The 22,052-nt window shown below is 43.1% G+C and overlaps 1 protein-coding gene across 1 annotated transcript in view; it reads left to right on the top strand.

Moving 5' to 3' along the window:
- The window catches only part of LOC126248452 (glycosyltransferase-like protein gnt14), a 154,802-nt gene that overhangs the window by 14,924 nt on the left and 117,826 nt on the right, over positions 1–22,052 (top strand). Inside the window, exon 2 of the mRNA XM_049949443.1 lies at positions 6,884–6,919. Coding sequence (XP_049805400.1) covers positions 6,884–6,919 — 36 coding nt within the window. The remainder of the gene's footprint in view (positions 1–6,883; positions 6,920–22,052) is intronic.

The raw sequence follows: 22,052 nt of genomic DNA, 5'->3' as shown, positions 1-22,052 counted from the left end.
TGATTGTCCCTGTTTTATCGATCCTTTGTACGATCGCGGCTATACTGTGGATGTATGGCGTAAAAGAATGATTCATCCACCACAAGGAAATTCGACCAGTCTTGAGGCATTTAGGACCAGCCCTATACCCAGCTTCTGTGCAGGAGGGCCACCACTTCACATCAGGTGACAACTCCTCATGGCATGACAGACGCACAGAATTTATTCCTCTTCCTTCTCACTTGCATACCACTCGATTGTTCAGTCACATTTCGAACGACTCTTTAACACCCGATGGCGAGGAACGAGGCTTATTTTGATACCTGCGAGGGTTTCGTTTTACAACTGGATGCGGCAGATATTGCTGATGTTTCACGCCAAGTTTGGAGTGAAAACCCGCTTCGACCTCTTGAGAGGCCAATAATTATTTTAGAATTGAATGTGTTAGACAAAGAAAGCACTTTAAGTGTAACTTTAGAGTTTCTATACCATTTCATATGAGCACTGCAATTTTAATAAAATACATACAGGCGGGCCGAAGTGGCCGTGCGGTTAAAGGCGCTGCAGTCTGGAACCGCAAGACCGCTACGGTCACAGGTTCGAATCCTGCCTCGGGCATGGATGTTTGTGATGTCCTTAGGTTAGTTAGGTTTAACTAGTTCTAAGTTCTCGGGGACTAATGACCTCAGCAGTTGAGTCCCATAGTGCTCAGAGCCATTTGAGCCACATACAGGCGGATAGAAACAAGAGGATATCTCAGTAGTCTACCCTAGTCGTGTCCCTTTACTTATCGACACTCTGACCAGTTCACAGTTTTTAGTGCTGAACCACAGGGGTCGGACAATAATATGGAAACACTGCGACAAATGCACGTTTGAGCATAAATGCAGATGAGAAGCAAGCCTGCAGATAACGCTGTTGAATTTGACCACGAACGGCACCTGTGCAATGTCCTCAATACGTTGCGAATGCCAGTCATGATCAGAACAGTGTTCTGTGTTATTGTGAGAGCATTACGTCGGAGCTAAGTGACTTCAAATGTGGGCAAATTGTTGTTCGTATGGTGGGTTCTTCCTAACCACGGTAGCGGAAGTGTTTGGTGTTTCACGAGGCACCGTGTCGAAGATTTATACCTCATACGGCGGATGCGGAATAACATTATCTGCTGAGTCACAACACGGATGCAAGTGTGTGTTGAGTGATCGTGACGGACGGACATTAAAGAGGATTAGAACAAAAATAAGGGGACGACAGTTGGAAAAATCACTGTAGAACTGAATGTCGCACTCGCGAACCCTGTCAACACCTAAACAACACGAAGGGCACTCCAGAAGCAGAGAATTGCAGGGCGAGCTGGAATTCCAAAATTATTTATCAGTGATTCAAATGCGCTTAACAAGAAAACGTGAAGCCACAGCCATAAAATCTGGGCTGTGGAGCAGTGGAAGAAAATAATTTGGTCATATGAACCTTGTTTCACACTGTTTACAACTTCTAGCCGCGTTTACATCCCAAGAACGAAACATGGCGGGGATTCCTTGTTGATTTGGGCAAACATGTCGTGGTGTTCCATGGGCTGCATTGGTGCTCTGCAAGGTAATGTCACTGTCAAGTATTATGTGAGCGTTTTTGCTGACCTGGCCCTTCTAATGGTACAATGTTTGTTCCCAAACGGTGCTACAGTGTCCCAAGATGACAGGTGCTCTATTCACACAGCTCGCATCGTTCAGGATTGATTTTATGAGCACGAGGACGACTTGTCACATTTTCCTTGGCCACTGCTGTCACCAGATCTCAATATTATTAAGCCTTTTTAGTCTGGTTTGGAGAGAAAGGTGCGGGATCGCTATCCACCTCCATCATCGTTAGCCGAGCTTGTAACTCTTTTGCAGGAAGAATCGTATAAGATTCCCTTGAAAACCACACTGGAACTGTATTTTTCCGTTCGGAGACGACTGGAAGTTATTTTGAATTCCAACGGTTTTCCTAAACCAGAGGTCTCCAAACTACGGCCCGCGGGCCGAAACCGGCCCGCGAGAGCCGGCAAACCGGCCCGCGTTAGCTGGCCGGACGTCCCCGGTATCCGGTCCGCTAAATATTTGAGGTGGTACCTATACTGCCAACAATTGAGTTTCGAGGCCTATGGCGACCAATACACCGCGACATTGGCTCTGCTACTCGCTACAAAACTACATAACTAAACTTATTGTTGCGCCCTTGAAATAACAATGCGTTGACATACTCCACCTCTGTTACGTCTTGCAGTAGTAGTGTTGCTAACATTGATTTTGAGATTTCGTTAACTTTGCAGGACGCTTTCGTGAAGAACGTGCAGTGATATACTTTTTTGTCGGTGAAATTCGCCAGAGTAAAATACGCCAGAATTTCGGTCAGGTACTTCCACCAATCAAAATTATTTAATTAAATAAAAATCGTAGTTCGTTTCAATGCTAGCTATTCCCACAACCTTAGATTTTTGCGATTTCATCTTTCGTTTAGCCTTACATTACGGTGATCATGGAGTGCTAGGGTGCTTTAATCCCACTTGGTAGATCTTGGCCCTTATGACTTCGTGGAGGAGTCAGGAGTAGTCAATGTGGCCCGCGGACCAAAAAGTTAGGAGACCCCTGTCCTAAACAGTACTCAGCATGGTGAAGTGTTGTGTTTTTGCTGTTTCCATATTTTTGTCCGCCCACCGTGTACGCTAACTTGAAGGCACTGGATCAGTCATCGAAGCAAGCAGTTTCTCATCATCTCAGGTTCCCTTAGTGACCTACAAATTCACCATCAACTGTACCCAGCAGAGAAGATGATCCAATTAATGCAGGATAAACTGCTGCTTCTCCATCATCAGGGGAAGTAGGTATCTTTCTACTGAATACGAGGGCATCTGGTATTTTTTTTAAAAAAAGGGGGGGGGGGGAACGAACTAGCTGATGTAGCAGCGAATAAGGCCTACGGAGAACCCATTGTGACTACGTACCTTACCCATCAAGTTTCCAACACACTGCTGAGTAAAAAAGCCATGTAACTGTGGGAAAAAGAGTAGCAAAGCGTCTGGGACACTAAGCTGCTGTCAGTGACGCCAACTACCCGGCTGTGGCGTACCTCATACAGGTCACCCCGACGGAACCAAGTCGCCCTAACTCGTTTCCGAATAGGATAGGCTAATATCAGGTGAGACGTAAACTTTGTTTTAGCTAATGAGGAGACGTCTTTTAGAATTATTTTTGTTGTCCGAACTTCAACCTAAAGTCTTAGTGTGGGGATGTTTTAGTCTCATGTGGAGTATCTGGCTCATGCTATTTCGTCTGATGATCAGCCAGTATATATATTTGCGATGATATTTTAATCACTTTTTTATTGTATCTGTCTCTGTTTTCAACAAATATTTTAGGATATGTGTATGTGTGTATATAAAATGATTTTTCAGAAGCCATTTTACTTTTATTTCATTATAATTTTTATCTTTCACCCATTTTAATCATACTCGTCTCATAGTTTAGTACGGGCGCTAAAGTTCTTGACGTCGTGCACTCACACAACCCTGTCATCCTTATCATCGACGGCAAGGCCCGGGAAGTTCAAAACCGCGTCTATCTTTCCATCACTGCACAATTCAGCAAGTGGTGATGTTCTCTTCTGGGAGGAAAGTAAACACACAGGGTGACAATTGTTGAACTATATGAAAAAATCGTAAATTAGTTACAAACTACGGCGTGCACTCACTTTATTCAACATGTAAACGTCACTGCAGACATTCGGATTTAGATTATGACATGATCGATATGCCTGCCATCATTTGCGATGATGTGGCGCAGACGAATAGCGAAATTTACACGACCCGCTGAAGTGCCGGAACATCGATGCTATCGATGACCTCCTAAACGGCTGTTTCCAGCTCAGCAATGGTTTTGGGATTATTGCCGTACACCTTGACTTTAGTATAGCCTCACAACAAGGAGTTACATGTGTTCAGATCTGGAGAATATGGCGGCCAATCGAGGACCATGCCAGTGGCCTCTGGGTACCCCAGAGCCAGAATGCGGTCCCCAAAGTGCTTCTCTAGAACACCAAAAATTCTCCTGTTTCGATGGGGTCGACCTCCGTCTTGCATGAACAACATCATGTCGAAATCAGGGTCACTCTGGATTACGGGGATAAAATCATCTTCCAAAAGCTTCACTGACCGTTGGGTAGTCACCGTGCCATCAAGGAATATCGCACCGATTATTCCAAGACTGGACACCGAACACCGCACACTCACCCGTTGAGGGTGAAGAGACTTCTCGATCGCGAAATGCGGATTCTCAGTACCCCAAGTGCGACAATTTTGCTAATTGACGAACCCATACAAAGGAAAGTGGGATTCATCGATAACCAAATCATACATGGCATAATAATTCCCATCATGCTCCTCAGCCAACCGTGCAGTTTGAACGTCATAACGCAAACCGTTCAGAAGTTATGACCATTTTATTTCATATAGTTCAATAATTATCACCCTGTAGGATTAAATGAGGCCCGCAATATGTCTGACAGAGGTTCTTAACTGTAGGTGTTACGGGAACATACTAATCCACACATTTGTATCCGTCTTTCGGTCTACAGGAAGGGAGGAGGGAAGGAAGGAAGATGATGGTTTAATGTCCCGTCGACAAGGAGGTCACTAGAGACGCAGCACACGCTCGGAATGTTTCAAAGATGTGGAAGGAAATCTGCCGTGCCCTTTCCATGGAACCATCCCGGAATCTGCAGGAATGATTTAGGGAAATCACTGAAAACCCAAATCTGGATGGCCGGCCGCGGATTTCAACCGTCTTTCTCTCGACCGCGAATCCAGTGTACTCACCACTGCGGCGCTACTTCCCTCGATGACTGAGGAGCGTATACGTGCTACCGCACTCAAACGAAGCCATTAATTTCGATCGCTTTACTGCTCGTCGTGTTAGAACTACACGACTATTTTGAGGAGACACACAATCAAAACTATCCCCTAATTAAGATATCTGATCTAGGTTAACGTGCATGTACTAAACGAACTGGAACTTAATTTCATTGCTCTTAGTGCAATCACTGTTAAGCCGGCAACTTTTTAGAGTCCCTATGTGCAGGTTGTATTTCCGTGAATTTCTGAACTGATTAAATAAACGATATTGATAAAAAATGACAGTGATTTTGAAACTGTCAGAAGGCTGTAAAGCTGCCAGAACCTCTGCCTCTAGCTATTATGGTCGCAGGTCCTACATATGCACCGTAATGAATGAGCCACTTCCAAGTGAGCATCCAGATGTGGCGACAGCGTACCATATTCTGGTCAGCAGTTCTGATACAGCTACTTTCTAGCTACTTTCAATCGTTGAAAACAAATCATTGAAGGTCGGTGTATTTGAAAGGCACCATTAAATTCCACAGTGAGGTGCACTTACGCAATATGTAGTCAGATAGGAGTAGAAAGTGACCAGTTATGATCATCAGTGCTACCAGTAATCTCTCATTGCTTTTTAATTCATGGTACCATGTTATTCCTCGCGTACATCTCAATATCATTGCATAAATCCTAACAGGGGTTATTCGTTTACCTTCACTAAACAATCTCGTTAGAGCGAATAGTTTTCAATAAATTTTGTGCTATTAAGAACCATGATCTTATTCCCCACAGGTGCCATATCGTAGGACAACATAACCATGCCTCATTTCTTTGGCCAACAGGACATTGAAGATCCAAGCATTCCTAATAGTAATTAGTGTTTCTGCTAGTTCTGTATTGCCTTAACGACCCTCATTAATGTCTTCGTTGATGGATCGTGCAGTTCAAAAGAGAGCTTTACATGTCGGTGGAGCATAACAATGTGTAGGTATTACATTGTAGTGCACTGACACTTGAGTTGATAGTTTTATGAAACTTTACGCGGCATAAGAACACGAGCTTCCACTTGTCGCTGTCCAGGAGTTACAGTGAGTGCATCGGTTCGAGAAAACCCGTCCTCCCGAAAGGCAGGTACTGAGAGCAACAGTGTGTTTATACGAGTACTTACCGATTACCTCTGATTGTAGCAGCGGATAGACGGATCACAAGGCAGGAAATCACTTTCCATATCATCTGGTGAGCAGCCGTACCATCCAGAACTGTCTCCACACCATCAGATACAGAAACCATCGCTTCACTCAATCACCGCTGCTCATTGTACATCACAGGGGACGCAGGTTAGCGTGGGGTCCGGTAGATACAGCCATCCACGCTTGAAACTTGGGAAAAATTCACTTACACTAATGAATGACTGTAAACATTGCTACACACTGTTGAGAGGCTACGTGCACGTCGATGACCACTTCAGGCGCGCATCCCACGCAGCATTCTGATTGATGCTAGACATATTTTCGTGCCGGTGTGTGTGTGTGTGTGTGTGTGTGTGTGTGTGTGTGTCGGGGGAGGGGGGGGGGGGGCGAGGAATATTGCAAGGGATGAAACGGAAGGATGTACGAAACCTGCGGCCAATGAAACTTGCATCCATTCAAAAGTCTTTACACTTGCGTCTAGTATTCCCTCCGTCATGAATATGCTCTAACATCACGGTTGTCTGTAGTCATTTCTCTAATCGTCATGTCTTGGCCATAGGTGAGTTAGTAAAATGAGTTATTTTTCGAGTGAATAAAAGCATATTATTTTACTTCAATTTCCTTAAACAACTTACGATACACCAGAAAAGTTTGGAGAGATTTTCAGCAACTGCTACAGTGGTAATGTTTTAACTATTATTCTTCAGTATGATTTATCTCGTTCTTACAGCACAGACATGAAAAATATTACTTCCTGTTAATTCCAGATTAATGCCCTTAACGCATTGTCAATTATTAATGTGATTGTTTATTAGTATCAAATATATTTTCTTGTTCTTTTCAGATCGGAGCAATTATTCTCTTAATATGGAGGTTGATGGTAAGTAACACTCTCATATTCAGTTAATCTGAAATACATTGTGTATTGGTAGTGACTCATTGTAATAAGTGCGCACTTTATTGTTCTGCCGTTCCCACATGTTCGCTCCACTGGTCATGTACTGGGTGTTACAAAAAGGTACGGCAAAACTTCCAGGAAACATTCCTCACACACAAAGAAAGAAAGTATGTTATGTGGACATGTGTCCGGAAACGATTACTTTCCATGTTAGAGCTCATTTTGTTATTTCTATTCAAATCACATTAATCATGGAATGGAAACACACAGCAACAGAACGTACCAGCGTGACTTCAAACACTTTGTTACAGGAAATGTTCAAAATGTCCTCCGTTAGCGAGGATACATGCATCCACCCTCCGTCGCATGGAATCCCTGATGCGCTGATGCAGCCCTGGAGAATGGCGTATTGTATCACAGCCGTCCACAATACGAGCACAAAGAGTCTCTACATTTGGTACCGGGGTTGCGTAGACAAGAGCTTTCAAATGCCCCCATAAATGAAAGTCAAGAGGGTTGCGGTCAGGAGAGCGTGGAAGCCGTGGAAGCCGTGGAATTGGTCCGCCTCTACCAATCCATCGGTCACCGAATCTGTTGTTGAGAAGCGTACGAACACTTCGACTGAAATGTGCAGGAGCTCCATCGTGCATGAACCACATGTTGTGTCGTACTTGTAAAGGCACATGTTCTAGCAGGACAGGTAGAGTATCCCATATGAAATCATGATAACGTGCTCCATTGAGCGTAGGTGGAAGAACATGGGGCCCAATCAAGACATCACCAACAATGCCTGCCCAAACGTTCACAGAAAATCTGTGTTGATGACGTGATTGCACAATTGCGTGCGGATTCTCGTCAGCCCACACATGTTGATTGTGAAAATTTACAATTTGATCAAGTTGGAATGAAGCCTCATCCGTAAAGCGAATATTTGCACTGAAATGAGGATTGACACATTGTTGGATGAACCATTCGCAGAAGTGTACCCGTGGAGGCCAATCAGCTGCTGATAGTTCCTGCACACGCTGTACATGGTACGGAAACAACTGGTTCTCCCGTAGCACTCTCCATACAGTGACGTGGTCAACGTTACCTTGTACAGCAGCAACTTCTCTGACGCTGACGTTAGGGTTATTGTCAACTGCACGAAGAATTGCCTCGTCCATTGCAGGTGTCCTCGTCGTTCTAGGTCTTCCCCAGTCACGAGTCATAGGCTGGAAGGTTCCGTGCTCCCTGAGTCGCCGATCAATTGCTTCGAACGTCTTCCTGTCGGGATACCTTCGTTCTGGAAATCTGTCTCGATACAGACTTACCGTGCCACGGCTATTGCCCCGTGCTAATCCATACATCAAATGGACATCTGCCAACTCCACATTTGTAAACATTGCACTGACTGCAAAACCACGTTCGTGAGTAACACTAACCTGTTGATGCTGCGTACTGATGTGCGTGATGCTAGTACTGTAGAGCAATGAGTCGCATGTCAACACAAGCACCGAAGTCAACATTACCTTCCTTCAATTGGGCCAACTGGCGGTGAATCGAGGAAGTACAGTACATACTGACGAAACTAAAATGAGCTCTAACATGGAAATTAAGCGTTTCCGGACACATGTCCACATCTTTTCTTTATTTGTGTGTGAGGAATGTTTCCTGAAAATTTGGCCGTACCTTTTTGTATCACCCTGTATATGAAGAGATCCGCTGCTTAAAGTCTACGACATGAAGTTGTTACACAATGGGATCAAAAGTATCTGGACACATGGCTGAAAACGACTTACAGGTTCGTGGCACCCTCCATCGGTAATGCTGGAATTCAATATGGTGTTGGCCCACCCTTACCTTTGATAACAGATTCCACTCTCGCAGGCATACGTTCAATCAGCTGAAGGTTTCTTGAGGAATGGCAGCCCATTATTCACGGAGTGCTGCACTGAGGAGAGGTATCGATGTCGGTCTGTGAGGCCTGTCACGAAATCGGCGTCCCAAGCATCCCAAACGTGTTCCATAGGATTCAGGTCATGACTCTGTGCAGGCCAGTCCATTACGGGGATGTTATTGTCGTGTAACCACTCCGCCTCAGGCCGTGCATTATGAACAGGTGCTCGATCGTGTTGAAACATGCAGTCGCCATCCCCGCAGTGCTCTTCGACACTCGGAAGCAAGAAGGTGTTTAAAACATCAATGTAGGCCTGGAAAGCAAGAAGGTGTTTAAAACATCAATGTAGGCCTGTGCTGTGATAGTTCCACGCAAAACAACCAAGGGTGCAAGCCCCCTCCATGAAAAACACGATCACACAATAACACCATCGCCTCCGAGTTTTACTGTTGGCGCTACACACACTGACAGATGACGTTCGCCGGGCATACGCCATACCCACACCCTGCCATCGGATCGCCACATTGTCTACAGTGATTCGTCACTCCACACAACGTTTCTCCACTGTTCAATCGTCCAATGTTATCGCTCCTCACACCAAGCGACGCGTCGTTTGGCATTTGCCGGTGTGGTATGTCGCTTATGACAGGCCGCTCGACCATGAAATCAAAGTTTTCTTACCTCCCGCTTAACTGTCATAATACTTGCAGTGGATCCTGATGCATTTTGGAATTCCTGTATGATGGTCTGGATAGATGTCTGCCTGTTACACATTACGACCCTCTTCAACTGTCGTTGGTCTCTGTCAATCAACAGACGAGGTCGGCCAGTACGCTTTTGTGTTGTACGTGTCCCTTTGCGTTTCCACTTCATTATCACATCGGAAAGAACTGGACCTAGGGAGGTTTAGGAGTGTGGAAATTTCGCGTACAGACGAATGACACAAGTGACACCCAATCACCTGACCACGTTCGATGTCCGTGAGTTCCGCGGAGCGCCCCATTCTGCTCTCTCACGATGTCTGATGACCACTGAGGTCACTGATATGGAGTACCTGGCAGTACGTGGCAGCACAATGCACCTAATATGAGAACTGTATGTTTTTGGGGGTTTCCGGATACTTTTGATAACATAGTGCATCTGTGTAATCGTCCGTAGCTCGTGATCTAGTGACTAGCGTTGCTACCTGTGGATCACGTGGTCTCGGGTTCCATTCCCGGGCGGGTTGGGCGTTTCCTCCACCTGTTGACTGGGTGTTTGTGCTGTCCTCATCATTCCATCATTATTCACGAAAGTAGCTAGATTGGACAGCGTACATATTGGGAATGTGCACGGGCGCTGATGACAGCAGTTGAGGTCCGCACAAACCAAACATCATCATCATCTTCTGTGTTCTGTGTTCCGGTTCCTTATGCCTATTAGATTTTATATAGATATATTATATTAGATTATATAGATATATTATATTATTATTATATTTTATATTGAATACGCAAAGGAACTTGTCAGTCATCTAACGTCATTTCACCATAGGTCTCGGAAAAAAGGCGCATGTTATTCTACTCTAGATGAAGCTTCTCAAGACGGATACGCAGAGCTCTAGGCCAATATCGCCGACGTAGATTTCTAGCAGAATAGTGGAACGTACACTGTACTCGCGTTTGATGACGTTCCTAGAGACCGAGCCACTACTACCCCAAACTGCTTCCCCAAGAAAATAGTTAAATATACTCGTAAGAAACCTTGTAACAAAAAATGGTTCAAATGGCTATGAGCACTATGGGACTTAACATCTATGGTCATCAGTCCCCTAGAACTTAGAACTAGTTAAACCTAACTAACCTAAGGACATCACACACATCCATGCCCGAGGGAGGATTCGAACCTGCCACACTGAAGCGCCTTTAACAGAAACTATCAAACATTATAAAATCTACTGTGTTATATTAAGAAAAGTTTTTAAAAAATCCAGGAGTATGTGTATGATGTCTGAAATCAGCAACTCTGATAATAAAATTAAAACAATTTGGAATATTATTAAAAGAGAAACAGGTCAACCAAGAGCAGAGGAAGACAGTATTACCATAAAATTGATTGAAAACTTTATGAACAAAAATTCAGAAGTTGAAAATATTTTTAATAATCATTTTCTAAATGTTGTGGATATAGTAGGATCCAGGTGTTCATTAGAAGATGCTAGGCTGTTAATGGAAGAGGCCATACCTATGCAATTTGATACAATTGAAATCTCACCCACTTCTCCCTCTGAAATTAGGAAAATAATAAACTTGCTTAAAAGCAAAAACTCACATGGAATTGATGGCATTTCCAGCAAAATACTAAAAGCTTGTTCTCAACAGATAAGTAAGATTCTCAGCCACCTGTGTAATAGCTCTCTGGAACAGGGTGTTTTCCCTGATAGACTGAAATATGCTATTGTTATACCTTTGCATAAAAAGGGGGATGGATCTGATGCCAATAATTACCGTCCAATCTCCCTTCTAACAGCTTTATTCAAAATTTTTGAGAAAGTAATGTATTCAAGAGTAGCTTCACATGTCTGTAAAAATGAAGTACTAACAAAATGTCAGTTTGGTTTCCAGAAAGGTTTTTCAACAGAAAATGCCATATATGCTTTCACCAATCAAATTTTGAATGATCTGAATAACCGAACGCCACCCATTGGGATTTTTTGTGATCTCTCAAAGGCTTTTGATTGTGTAAATCATGAAATTCTGCTAGACAAGCTCAAGTATTGTGGCATGAGTGGGATAGTGCACAAATGGTTTAATTTGTACCTAACTGGAAGAGTGCAGAAAGTTGAAATATGTAGTTTTCATAACATGCAAATATCAGCACATTCCTCAAACTGGGGAACTATCAAGAATGGGGTTCCACAAGGGTCAGTCTTGGGTCCTTTGTTGTTCTTAATATATATTACTGACTTGCCATTCTATATTCATGAAGAGGCAAAGTTAGTTCTCTTTGCTGATGATACAAGTATAGTAATCACACCTGACAAACAAGAATTAACTGATGAAATTGTCAATACTGTCTTTCAGAAAATTACTAAGTGGTTCCTTGTAAATGGACTCTCACTGAATTTTGATAAGACACAGTACATACAGTTCCGTACAGTGAATGGTATGATGCCATTAATAAATATAGACCTTAATCAGAAGCATATAGCTAAGGTAGAATATTCCCAATTTTTAGGTGTGTCCATTGATGAGAGATTAAATTGGAAGAAACACATTGATGATCTGCTGAAACGTTTGAGTTCAGCTACTTATGCAATAAGGGCCATTGCAAATTTTGGTGATAAACATCGTAGTGAATTAGCTTACTACGCCTATTTTCACTCATTGCTTTCATATGGCATCATATTTTGGGGTAATTCATCACTGAGGAATAAAGTATTTATTGCACAAAAGCGTGTAATCAGAATAATAGCTGGAGTCCACCCAAGATCATCCAGCAGACATTTATTTAAGGATCTAGGGATATTCACAGTAGCTTCTCAGTATATATACTCTTATGAAATTTGTTATTAACAACCAAACCCAATTCAAAAGTAATAGCAGTGTACATAACTACAATACTAGGAGAAAGGATGATCTTCACTATTCAAAATTAAATCTAACTTTGGCACAGAGAGGGGTGAATTATACTGGCACTAAAGTCTTTGGTCACTTACCAAATAGTATCAAAAGTCTGACAGATAACCAACAAGTATTTAAGAAGAAATTAAAAGAATTTCTGAATGACAACTCCTCCTACTCCATAGAGGAATTTTTAGATATAAATTAAGAAAAAAAACAAAAACATATTTAAAAAAATAAAAAATTAAGAAAATAAATAAATAAAAAACACAAAAAAGTAAAGTTGTTATATTAACTTAAGTATGTTGTTAAATTAACTTAATTATGTCATGTATTGGAAAATTTGACTCGTTACACATCATTACGAAATATCGTATTCGTGATCCATGGAACTGGTATTAATCTAATATAATCTCTAATCTAATCTAACTTCATAGGAGTCAACGTTGTTTCAGCAAGCACCAGTCCTGCGAAACACAATTCGTGCTCTATATGTGAATGTGGACTTCCCGGAGAATCAACAGCTCTTGCTCTTTTCGTTCAAGAGATCCAGAAGAATGTACATCGTTTGTTTCATCATGATGCCATATTTATTGACCTCCAAAAAGCCTTCGATACAATTCCACACCAACGCCTAGGGAAAAAATTATGTGCCCTCGGAATATCCGAACTGATATGTGACTGGATTGAAGACTTCCAAGCAAACAGAGCTCCATACGTCGTTTTTAACGGAGGGCACCGTAAGAGGCGAAGGTAGTGTACGTCAAGGAATACCTTGAGTAAAATAACTTGCGATGTTTGACAGTTTGCGTGGAGCGAGTGAAGGGAAGCACTGTTACCAGCACTAGCCAAGCGCGCCACTCGTACTTTCGGAATGTAGTCGTTAACTGACCGTCATTGAGGCATAGTCAATAATAAACAAACGAGAATACCGAACAGATCACTTACATCAATGAAAATTTTATAAATATGTCGAGCATGATGTAAACAGAGCGTCTCCCAGGGAAGAATCTTCCCTACCCTCTTCCTTGGAGAGGTCCTGAAGCTGACATAAATTATTGCCTCTTCGATTTCTTCCTCCACAAATCCTTCACATATTCATGTTTCTTCGACTTCCTGTTGGGTATGGCTCACAACCAGCCATTTGGGCTAACGATCGTAACAACTTCTTTTATTAACATTTCCACCTCTCTAAGATTTTGTATTATATCTTGCCACGTAACATTCCACCGAGGCCAATGTAAGTTCAGTATGATTGAAACAACCCTGATTGCAATATGTCTACTTACAAAGCTAGTTCGTCAACGTGTGTGTGCCGCTTTTTGTTTTTACAGCTTTAGAAGTTCCATTACTTTCTCTTATTCACGCCAGGTTCATATTTCTCGGATGGAACGTTTCTCTGCAACCAGAAAAAAATACGTTTTCCTCCCTGAAACGAAACAACAATAAAATTTGGAAACTAGCAAGAACAATGATTATGCAGCCACCCTTTCCTATTGGCATTATTGTTGCTCTTTCGTCTGTGTGGTTCGTCCACCCGTTTGCCAACTTATGGCATGCATTAACGCACGTTTCGTTAAGCCACACGATGTCATCCGATGAAATGCTTTTCACGGCACACAGATACCGACATCTCCATACCATGTCACGATGCTCGGCGATAAACTTCTGAGACGAGAACGTTTCGTGCTGGAGTCGCGCTCATGGAAAATGAAATAATCGTGTGGCATTCTCGGCCCCCGGGTGCAAGTCTTATTTCAGGCGGCGCCACATTGGGTGACTGCGTGCCGGTGATGATGAAAGGATGACGAGGACAAGACAACATTCAGAACACGAGCGGAGAAAGGTCTCCAACCCAGCCGGGAATCGAATCCGGACCCGCTGCGTAGTAGTCAAGCACCTAACCACTCAGCTAAGCAGGCTACCATGCAAGGGACGACTTACCCTCAGAAATAACTCAGCTACTTTGAGCTTAAAAAGAAGCTTATTTAACGCAGAGTACTCTTGCGTTGATAACAACCATACGCGTGCTTACAGATTGCGTCTTGCTGGGATGTGTCAGTCGTGTTTATCCGCCTGTCTTAACGTCTTTTCTTACCACGGGTTCTAAGGAGAGGGAAATCTGGTGATGCTTTATCGTTCGCGTCTTCCTTTCTTTCTCCTTTGAAAATCTACAACACTTCAGACCTGTGAATGTGAACCGCAGTTGCTGTTTTGGCGAGCAGTCTTGAAGCATCTAAAGTCGGATCTTTACTCCAGTTCAATATACTCGTACAAGGAGTACGCAAATTCGCGGACTTGTCCGCAGATTGGAATTCTGTTTTTAACGGTCGGTACCTTTCTCGGTATCTGCACAGGCATCTCAAAGTCGTGAAATCGTCCTGTCGGTACAAATGTAACTAATCTGGCCTGCGGTATCTCGACTACACAAGCCTCGGAGCTGGCTCCCAGAAGAGGGAAACAAACTTGAGGTGTAGGTTAATCTGTGGGGAAGCGGAGTCCCAATACCACATAGAGACGAGCACGGAGAAAAGCTCAGTACGCGACCAGCACGATTGACAACAACTAACAAGTGAAACCATGAGCACGGTACAGTGCGAAAGCCAGGTCCGAGTTGGTCGTTATCAGCATCAGAACTTTTGGGCCCAGCATTTCTCCGCCGGCACGTAAACACCTGAATCGCGCGTGATGTCCGTCACAGCTTGCCACACCGTTCTGCCGCGAGAACCACCCCAGTTTACATCGACGTCGGCTAGCGGGCCTACTAAAGCTTCTAAGCCTGCTTTCTCAGATGTCCTCTTTTTACGGCAAACGTCGTCTTCAGACTGTCACACTACTACAGAAGCTACTAAACAGCAGCAGCTGGCGAACGTAGAACATTCCAATGCTCGAAAAAACAGCACATCTCACAGCAATAGCAGAGGAACACAGAATGAACGGCTGTTCACCAGCACGTGCTACCGTTTACTGAAGGGAGAGAAAAATACTTGCCGACGTGCTGGTGCGACGGAAGGAAAAACGGACTAGTCATTGGTGTTACCTGAACAAGACGATGTCTCTGAGCCGGATGCAGTCGTCCACCCTCTTCCACAGGAAGCTTCCCGGCCCGCAAAGTCTGGGCATTCATAGAGGGTGGATTTGCTGGTGGTTGGGAGCTCCAACGTTAGGCGCGTAATGGGGCCCCTCAGGAACATGGCTGCCAAGAAGAAGGAAGCCAGTGTGCACTCCGTGTGCATTCCGGGGGGAGTCATTCCGGATGTGGAAAGGGTGCTTCCGGATGCCATGAAGAGTACAGGGTGCAGCCAACTGCATTTGGTGGCTCATGGCGGTACCAATGAGGTGTGTCGCTTTGGATCGGAGCAGATTTTGTCTGGTTTCAGGCGGCTAGCGGAAATGGTAAAGACTGCTAGTCTTGCTTCCGAGATTAAGGCGGAGCTCACCATCTGCAGCATCGTCGATAGAACCGTCTGTGGTCCTTTGGTGCAGAGCCGAGTGGAGGGTCTGAATGAGGGGCTCAGGCGGTTCTGTGACCGTGGAGGCTGCAGATTCCTTGACTTGTGCCATCGGGTGCTGGGTTTCCGGGTCCCGCTTAATAGGTCAGGAGTCCACTACATACAGGAGTCGGCTACACGGGTAGCGGGGGCTGTGTGGAAGAGACTGGGCGGTTTTTTAGGTTAGAGGGTCTCAGGGAACCACAGAAGGGGCGTCCGTCTAAAAGTGGGCAGCTAAAACACAGTAAGGTAGTTCTAGAAACGATTGTTATTATAGTTGTAAATTGTCGTAGCTGTGTTGGGAAACAGAAAGCACTGAAGCTGAAGTAGCTGTAGGTACAGAGAGCTGGCTAAAGCCGGAAAGAAGTTCCTTCCGATCTGATCATGTGGAATGTTTTCAAAGAGAGAGTATCAACAGAAATTGAGAGATATATACCACATAAATTAATAGGTGATGGTACTGATTCCCCATGGTACACAAAACGCGTCAGGTCGTTATTGCAGAAGCAACGAAAAAATCATGCCAAATTTAAAAGAACGCAAAATCCCCAAGATTGGCAAAGTTTTATAGAAGTTCGAAATATAGCGCGTACTTCAATGCGAGATGCTTTTAATAATTTCCACAACGAAATTGTCTCGAAATCTGACAGAAAACCCAAAGAGATTCTGGTCATACATAAAGCATAACAGTGGCAAGATGCAATCAATACCTTTACTGCGCAATAACCTTCACCAAAGAAGACGAAGTTAATATTCCTGAATTCCAATCAAGAACAACTGCTAAGCTGAGAAACATATCCTCGGTGTAACAAAGCAGCTTAAATCACTTAATAAAGGCAAGGCCTCCGATCCAGATTCTATACCAGTCAGGTTCCTCTCAGAGTATGCTGATAAAATAGCTCCATATTTAGCAATAATATACAACCACTCGCTCACAGAAAGATCCGTACCTAAAGACTGGAAAATTGCTCAAATCACACCAATACCCAAAAAGGGAAGTAATGATACAGGCTTGTAATTCAGTAGATTACTCCTAACGTCGATTTGCAGTAGGGTTTTAGAACATATACTGTATTCGAACCTTATGAAGTACCTCGAAGAAAACGATTTATTGATCTATAGTCAGCACGGATTCAGGAAATATCGTTCTTGTGAAACACAACTAGCTCTTTATACTCACGAGGTAGTGTTTGCTATCGACAGTGGATGTCAAACTGATTACGTATCTTCAGATTTCCAGAACGCTTTCGACACCGTTCCTCAAAAGCGTTTTCTAACCAAACTGCATCCCTACGGAGTATCGCCTCAGTTGTGCGACTGGATTCGTGATTTGCTGTCAGAAAGGTCACAATTCGTAGTAATAGACGGAAAGTCATAGAGTGAAACAGAAGTGATATCCGGCGTTCCCCAAGGAAGTGTTATTGGCCCTCTATTGTTCCTGATCTATATTGACGACATAGGAGACAATCTGAGTAGCCGTCTTAGATTGTTTGCAGATGATGCTGTCATTTACCGCCTTGTGAAGTCATCAGATGATCAAAACGACTTGCAAAATGATTTAGATACGATATCTGTATGATGCCAAAAGTGGCAATTGACCCTGAATAAGGAAAAGTGTGAAGTTATTCACATGAGTACTAAAAGACATCAGCTACGTTTCGATTACGCGATAAGTCTCTCAAATCTGAGGGCTGTAAATTCGACTAAATACTTAGGGATTACAGTTACAGATAACCTAAATTGGAACAATAACATAGATAATATTGTGGGTAGAGCAAACCAAAGACTGCGATTCATTGGCAGAACACTTAGAAGGTGCAACAGGTCTACCAAAGAGACTGCTTACACTACGCTTGTCCGTCCTATTCTGGAGTATTGCTGTGTGGTGTGGGATCCGCATCAGGTGGGACTGACGGATGACATCGAAAAAGTACAAAGAAGGGCATCTTGTTTTGTATTATCGCGAAATAGGGGAGATAGTGTCACATACATGATATGAGAATTGTAGTGGCAATCATTAAAACAAAGGCACTTTTCGTTGCGACGGGATCTTCTCACGAAATTTCAATCAGCAGTTTTCTTCTCCGATTGGGAAAACATTCTGTTGGCACACACATACACAGGGAGAAATGATCATCACGATAAAATAAATCAGGGGTCGCACAGAAAAATTTAAGTGCTCGTTTTTCCCGCGTGCCGTTCGAGAGTGGAACGCTAGAGAGACAGCATGAAGGTGGTTCATTGAACCCTCTGACATGCACTTAATTCTGAATAGCAGAGTAGAAATTCTTCCAGTCCATATGTGGCATAACAGCAAACCAGTGCTTAACAGTATCTTGGTGCCTCTCGCGTCCATCTAGAAAAGATAACCTGAAGATGCCTTCATAAGGCGAAACGCGTCGTTGAAAAATTAAAAAAATAGAAACAAAATTGCAACCAAGACTGTTTTTAACCAATACAATAGCAGAGTAATCACGTAGATGTAGATCGTCATGTTCCCTCCAAAATTCGCAGTTTATTTCAGTCTTCGTTATAACGATACACGGAGGGGCTTGCACACCATCGGCGCCTGGTACAAGCCTTGGATGCTGACTCTAACTATAGATAAGTGTTTATTTAATGGACGTAAGTAAACTGGTGGGCAAACCTTTAGAACGGAATTAACTTTCAGATGACATGCAACGACGTTGTGACACAGCTTGACGAAACTTGGACAATACATAGAAAGAACTCTTACAATATTTAACAGAATGTAACTGAAAGAAATACGCAGTGAGCCGAACATACTTCACGCTTTTATTCAAAGACAACACTTATACTGAAGTCACAGCGATTCATGGTGGTCACCTGGACATTATGAAAGGCCGGACAATGTTCTTAATAGGATGTGTGATCACCACAGACAGTAGTCCATGCTCTGCAACATGGACCCACGCTGACCGCAAAGTTGGTGTGGAGCAATTGTAGTAGGGAGTTCCATTCCTCCACCAGCTTGTTTGAGAATTGCTGGATGGTCAATGACGCACATGGACGTGTTGCGATATGTCTCCCCCAACCTGCCCCACACCTGTTCGGTAGGATTTATGTCGCGGAAACGGACAGGCCAGTCCATTTGCCGAATATCCATTCGTTCCCAGAGCTGCTTCACGTGTGTTGTTCAGTGCGGTCGCGCACTTTCATCCATAAAATAGAAGTCAGGACCGACTGCACCTCTGAAAAGACGCACGTGGGGAAGGAGCACAGCGTTACAGTAGCGTTGTTCGCTGAGTGTACATTGTTCAAATATTTAAGTCAATACGCCGACGCAATATTATGCCTCACCACACTATAAGACCACCAAAATGATCGTGTTCGAGATTGCTCCTGGGTGTATTACATGTTTCCATCTCGCTCCGTATTAATCCTGCGTCGACAGGATTCGAGACTGAAAAGATTCAGAGAAAAGCTACACGGCCCTTCACGGATTTGTTCAGTTAGCATCAGTGTATAACGTCAATGTTCAACAAACTGCAGTGAGAGGTGTTACAGGAGGAGAGAGTGAGCATGACACACTTTTTGAAATTCCGAGAGCCCACATTCCAAATTAAGTCAAAAAATGCAATACTTCTTCCAACATTAGACATAAAGGCCACGGCCTTAAAAATTAGAGAAATTCAGGCATGTGTGGAGGGGCACATATAGCCTTTCTTCTCACATACTATCAGAGAATGGATGGAAGTGGGTTGGGAAGCGGGTGATAAGACTGGCACACTACGTAACATCCACCACACATCGTATGATTGTCGAAGTGTAGATGTAGGTGTAGAAAACTTCTTCACTGGTGATATATGATTTACTTTTTACAACCGTTTCTTTCTCCATGAGTAATTTAAAGAAGGCACTAGGTAAAAGAAGACTTTTTTTATTTATCTTAAGTTAGTCAAAATGTCTGCGATAGAACAACGCAATTGTTTATTTTGTAAAATCCCTATTTATTTATTCTGTTTACTGTAACGAAGAACAACTCAATAATTTACCTACGAGTTACATTTTACATGTTGTTGTTGTTGTTGTTGGTGGTGGTGGTGGTGGTGGTGTCTTCAGTCCTGAGACTGGTTTGATGCAGCTCTCCATGCTACTCTATCGTGTACAAGCTTCTTCATCTCCCAGTACTTACTGCAACCTACATCCTTCTGAATCTGCTTAGTGTATTCATCTCTTGGTCTCCCTCTACGATTTTTACCCTCCAAGCTGCCCTCCAATGCTAAATTTGTGATCCCTTGATGCCTCAGAAAATGTCCTACCAACCGGTCCCTTCTTCTTGTCAAGTTGTGCCACAAACTCCTCTTCTCCCCATTTCTATTCAATACCTCCTCATTAGTTAAGTGATCTACCCATCTAATCTTCAGCATTCTTCAGTAGCACCACATTTCGAAAGCTTCTATTCTCTTCTTGTCCAAACTATTTATCGTCCATGTTTTACTTCCATACATGGCTACACTCCATACAAATACTTTCAGAAATGACTTCCTGACACTTAAATCTATACTCGATGTTAACAAATTTCTCTTCTTCAGAAACGCTTTCCTTGCCATTGCCAGTCTACATTTTATATCCCCTCTACTTCAACCATCATCAGTTATTTTACTCCCTAAATAGGAAAACTCCTTTACTATGTTAAGTGTCTCATTTCCTAATCTAATTCCCTCAGCATCACCTGACTTAATTCAACTAAATTCTATTATCTTCGTTTTGCTTTTGTTGATGTTCATCTTATATCCTCGTTTCAAGACACTGTCCATTCCGTTCAACTGCTCTTCCAAGTCCTTTGCTGTCTCTGACAGAATTACAATGTCATCGGCGAACCTTAAAGTTTTTATTTATTCTCCATGGCTTTTAATACCTACTCCGAATTTTTCTTTTGTTTCCTTTACTGCTTGCTCAATATAGAGATTGAATAACATCGGGGAGAGGCTACAACACTGTCTCACTCCATTCCCAACCACTGCTTCCCTTTCATGCCCCTCGACTCTTACAACTGCCATCTGGTTTCTGTACAAATTGTAAATAGCCCTCCCTGTATTTTACCCCTGCCACCTTTAGAATTTGAAAGAGAGTATTCCAGTCAACATTGTCAAAAGCTTTCTCTAAGTCTACAAATGCTAGAAACGTAGGTTTGCCTTTCCTTAATCTTTCTTCTAAGGTACGTCGTAAGGCCAGTATTGCATCACGTGTTCCAAAAATTCCACGGAATCCAAACTGATCTTCCCCGAGGTCGGCTTCTACGAGTTTTTCCATGCCTCTGTAAAGAGTTCGTGTTTGTATTTTGCAGCTGTGACTTATTAAACTGATAGTTCGGTAATTTTCCCATCTGTCAACACCTGCTTTCTTTGGGATTGGAATTATTATATTCTTCTTGAAGTCTGAAGGTATTTCGCCTGTCTCATACATCTTGCTCACCAGATGGTAGAGTTTTGTCAGGACTGGCTCTCCCAAGGCCGTCAGTAGTTCTAATGGAATGTTGTCTTCTCCCGGGGCTTTGTTTCGACTCAGGTCTTTCAGTGGTGTGTCAAACTCTTCACGCAGTATCGTATATCCCATTTCATCTTCATTTACATCCTATCTGTCTCACCCCTAGTGAGATAAGCCTCTACATCCTTACATTTGTCCTCTAGCCATCCCTGCTTAGCCATTTTGCACTTCCTGTCGATCTCATTTTTGAGACGTCTGTATTCCTTTTTGCCTGCTCCATTTACTGCATTTTTATATTTTCTCCTTTCATCAATTAAATTCAATATTTCTTCTGTTACCCAAAGATTTCTACTAGCCCTAGTCTTTTTACCTACTTGATCCTCTGATGCCTTCACTACTTCATCCCTCAGAGCTACCTATTCTTCTTCTATTGTATTTTTTTTCCCCCATTCCTGTCAGTTGTTCCCTTATACTTTCCCTGAAACTCTCTACAACCTCTGGTTTAGTCAGTTTATCCAGGTCCCATCTCCTTAAATTCCCACCTTTTTGCAGTTTCTTCAGCTTTACAGTTCATAACCAATAGATTGTGGTCAGAGTCCACATCTGCCCCTGGAAATGTCTTACAATTTAAACCTTCGTTCCTAAATCCCTGTCTTACCATTATATAATCTGTCTGATACCTTCCAGTATCT

The sequence above is a fragment of the Schistocerca nitens genome, chromosome 3 (assembly GCF_023898315.1).
Source record: "Schistocerca nitens isolate TAMUIC-IGC-003100 chromosome 3, iqSchNite1.1, whole genome shotgun sequence".
Lineage (NCBI taxonomy): Eukaryota > Metazoa > Arthropoda > Insecta > Orthoptera > Acrididae > Schistocerca > Schistocerca nitens.
Note: the sequence above shows the minus strand (reverse complement) of the source record. Positions and strands in the feature narration are given on the sequence as shown.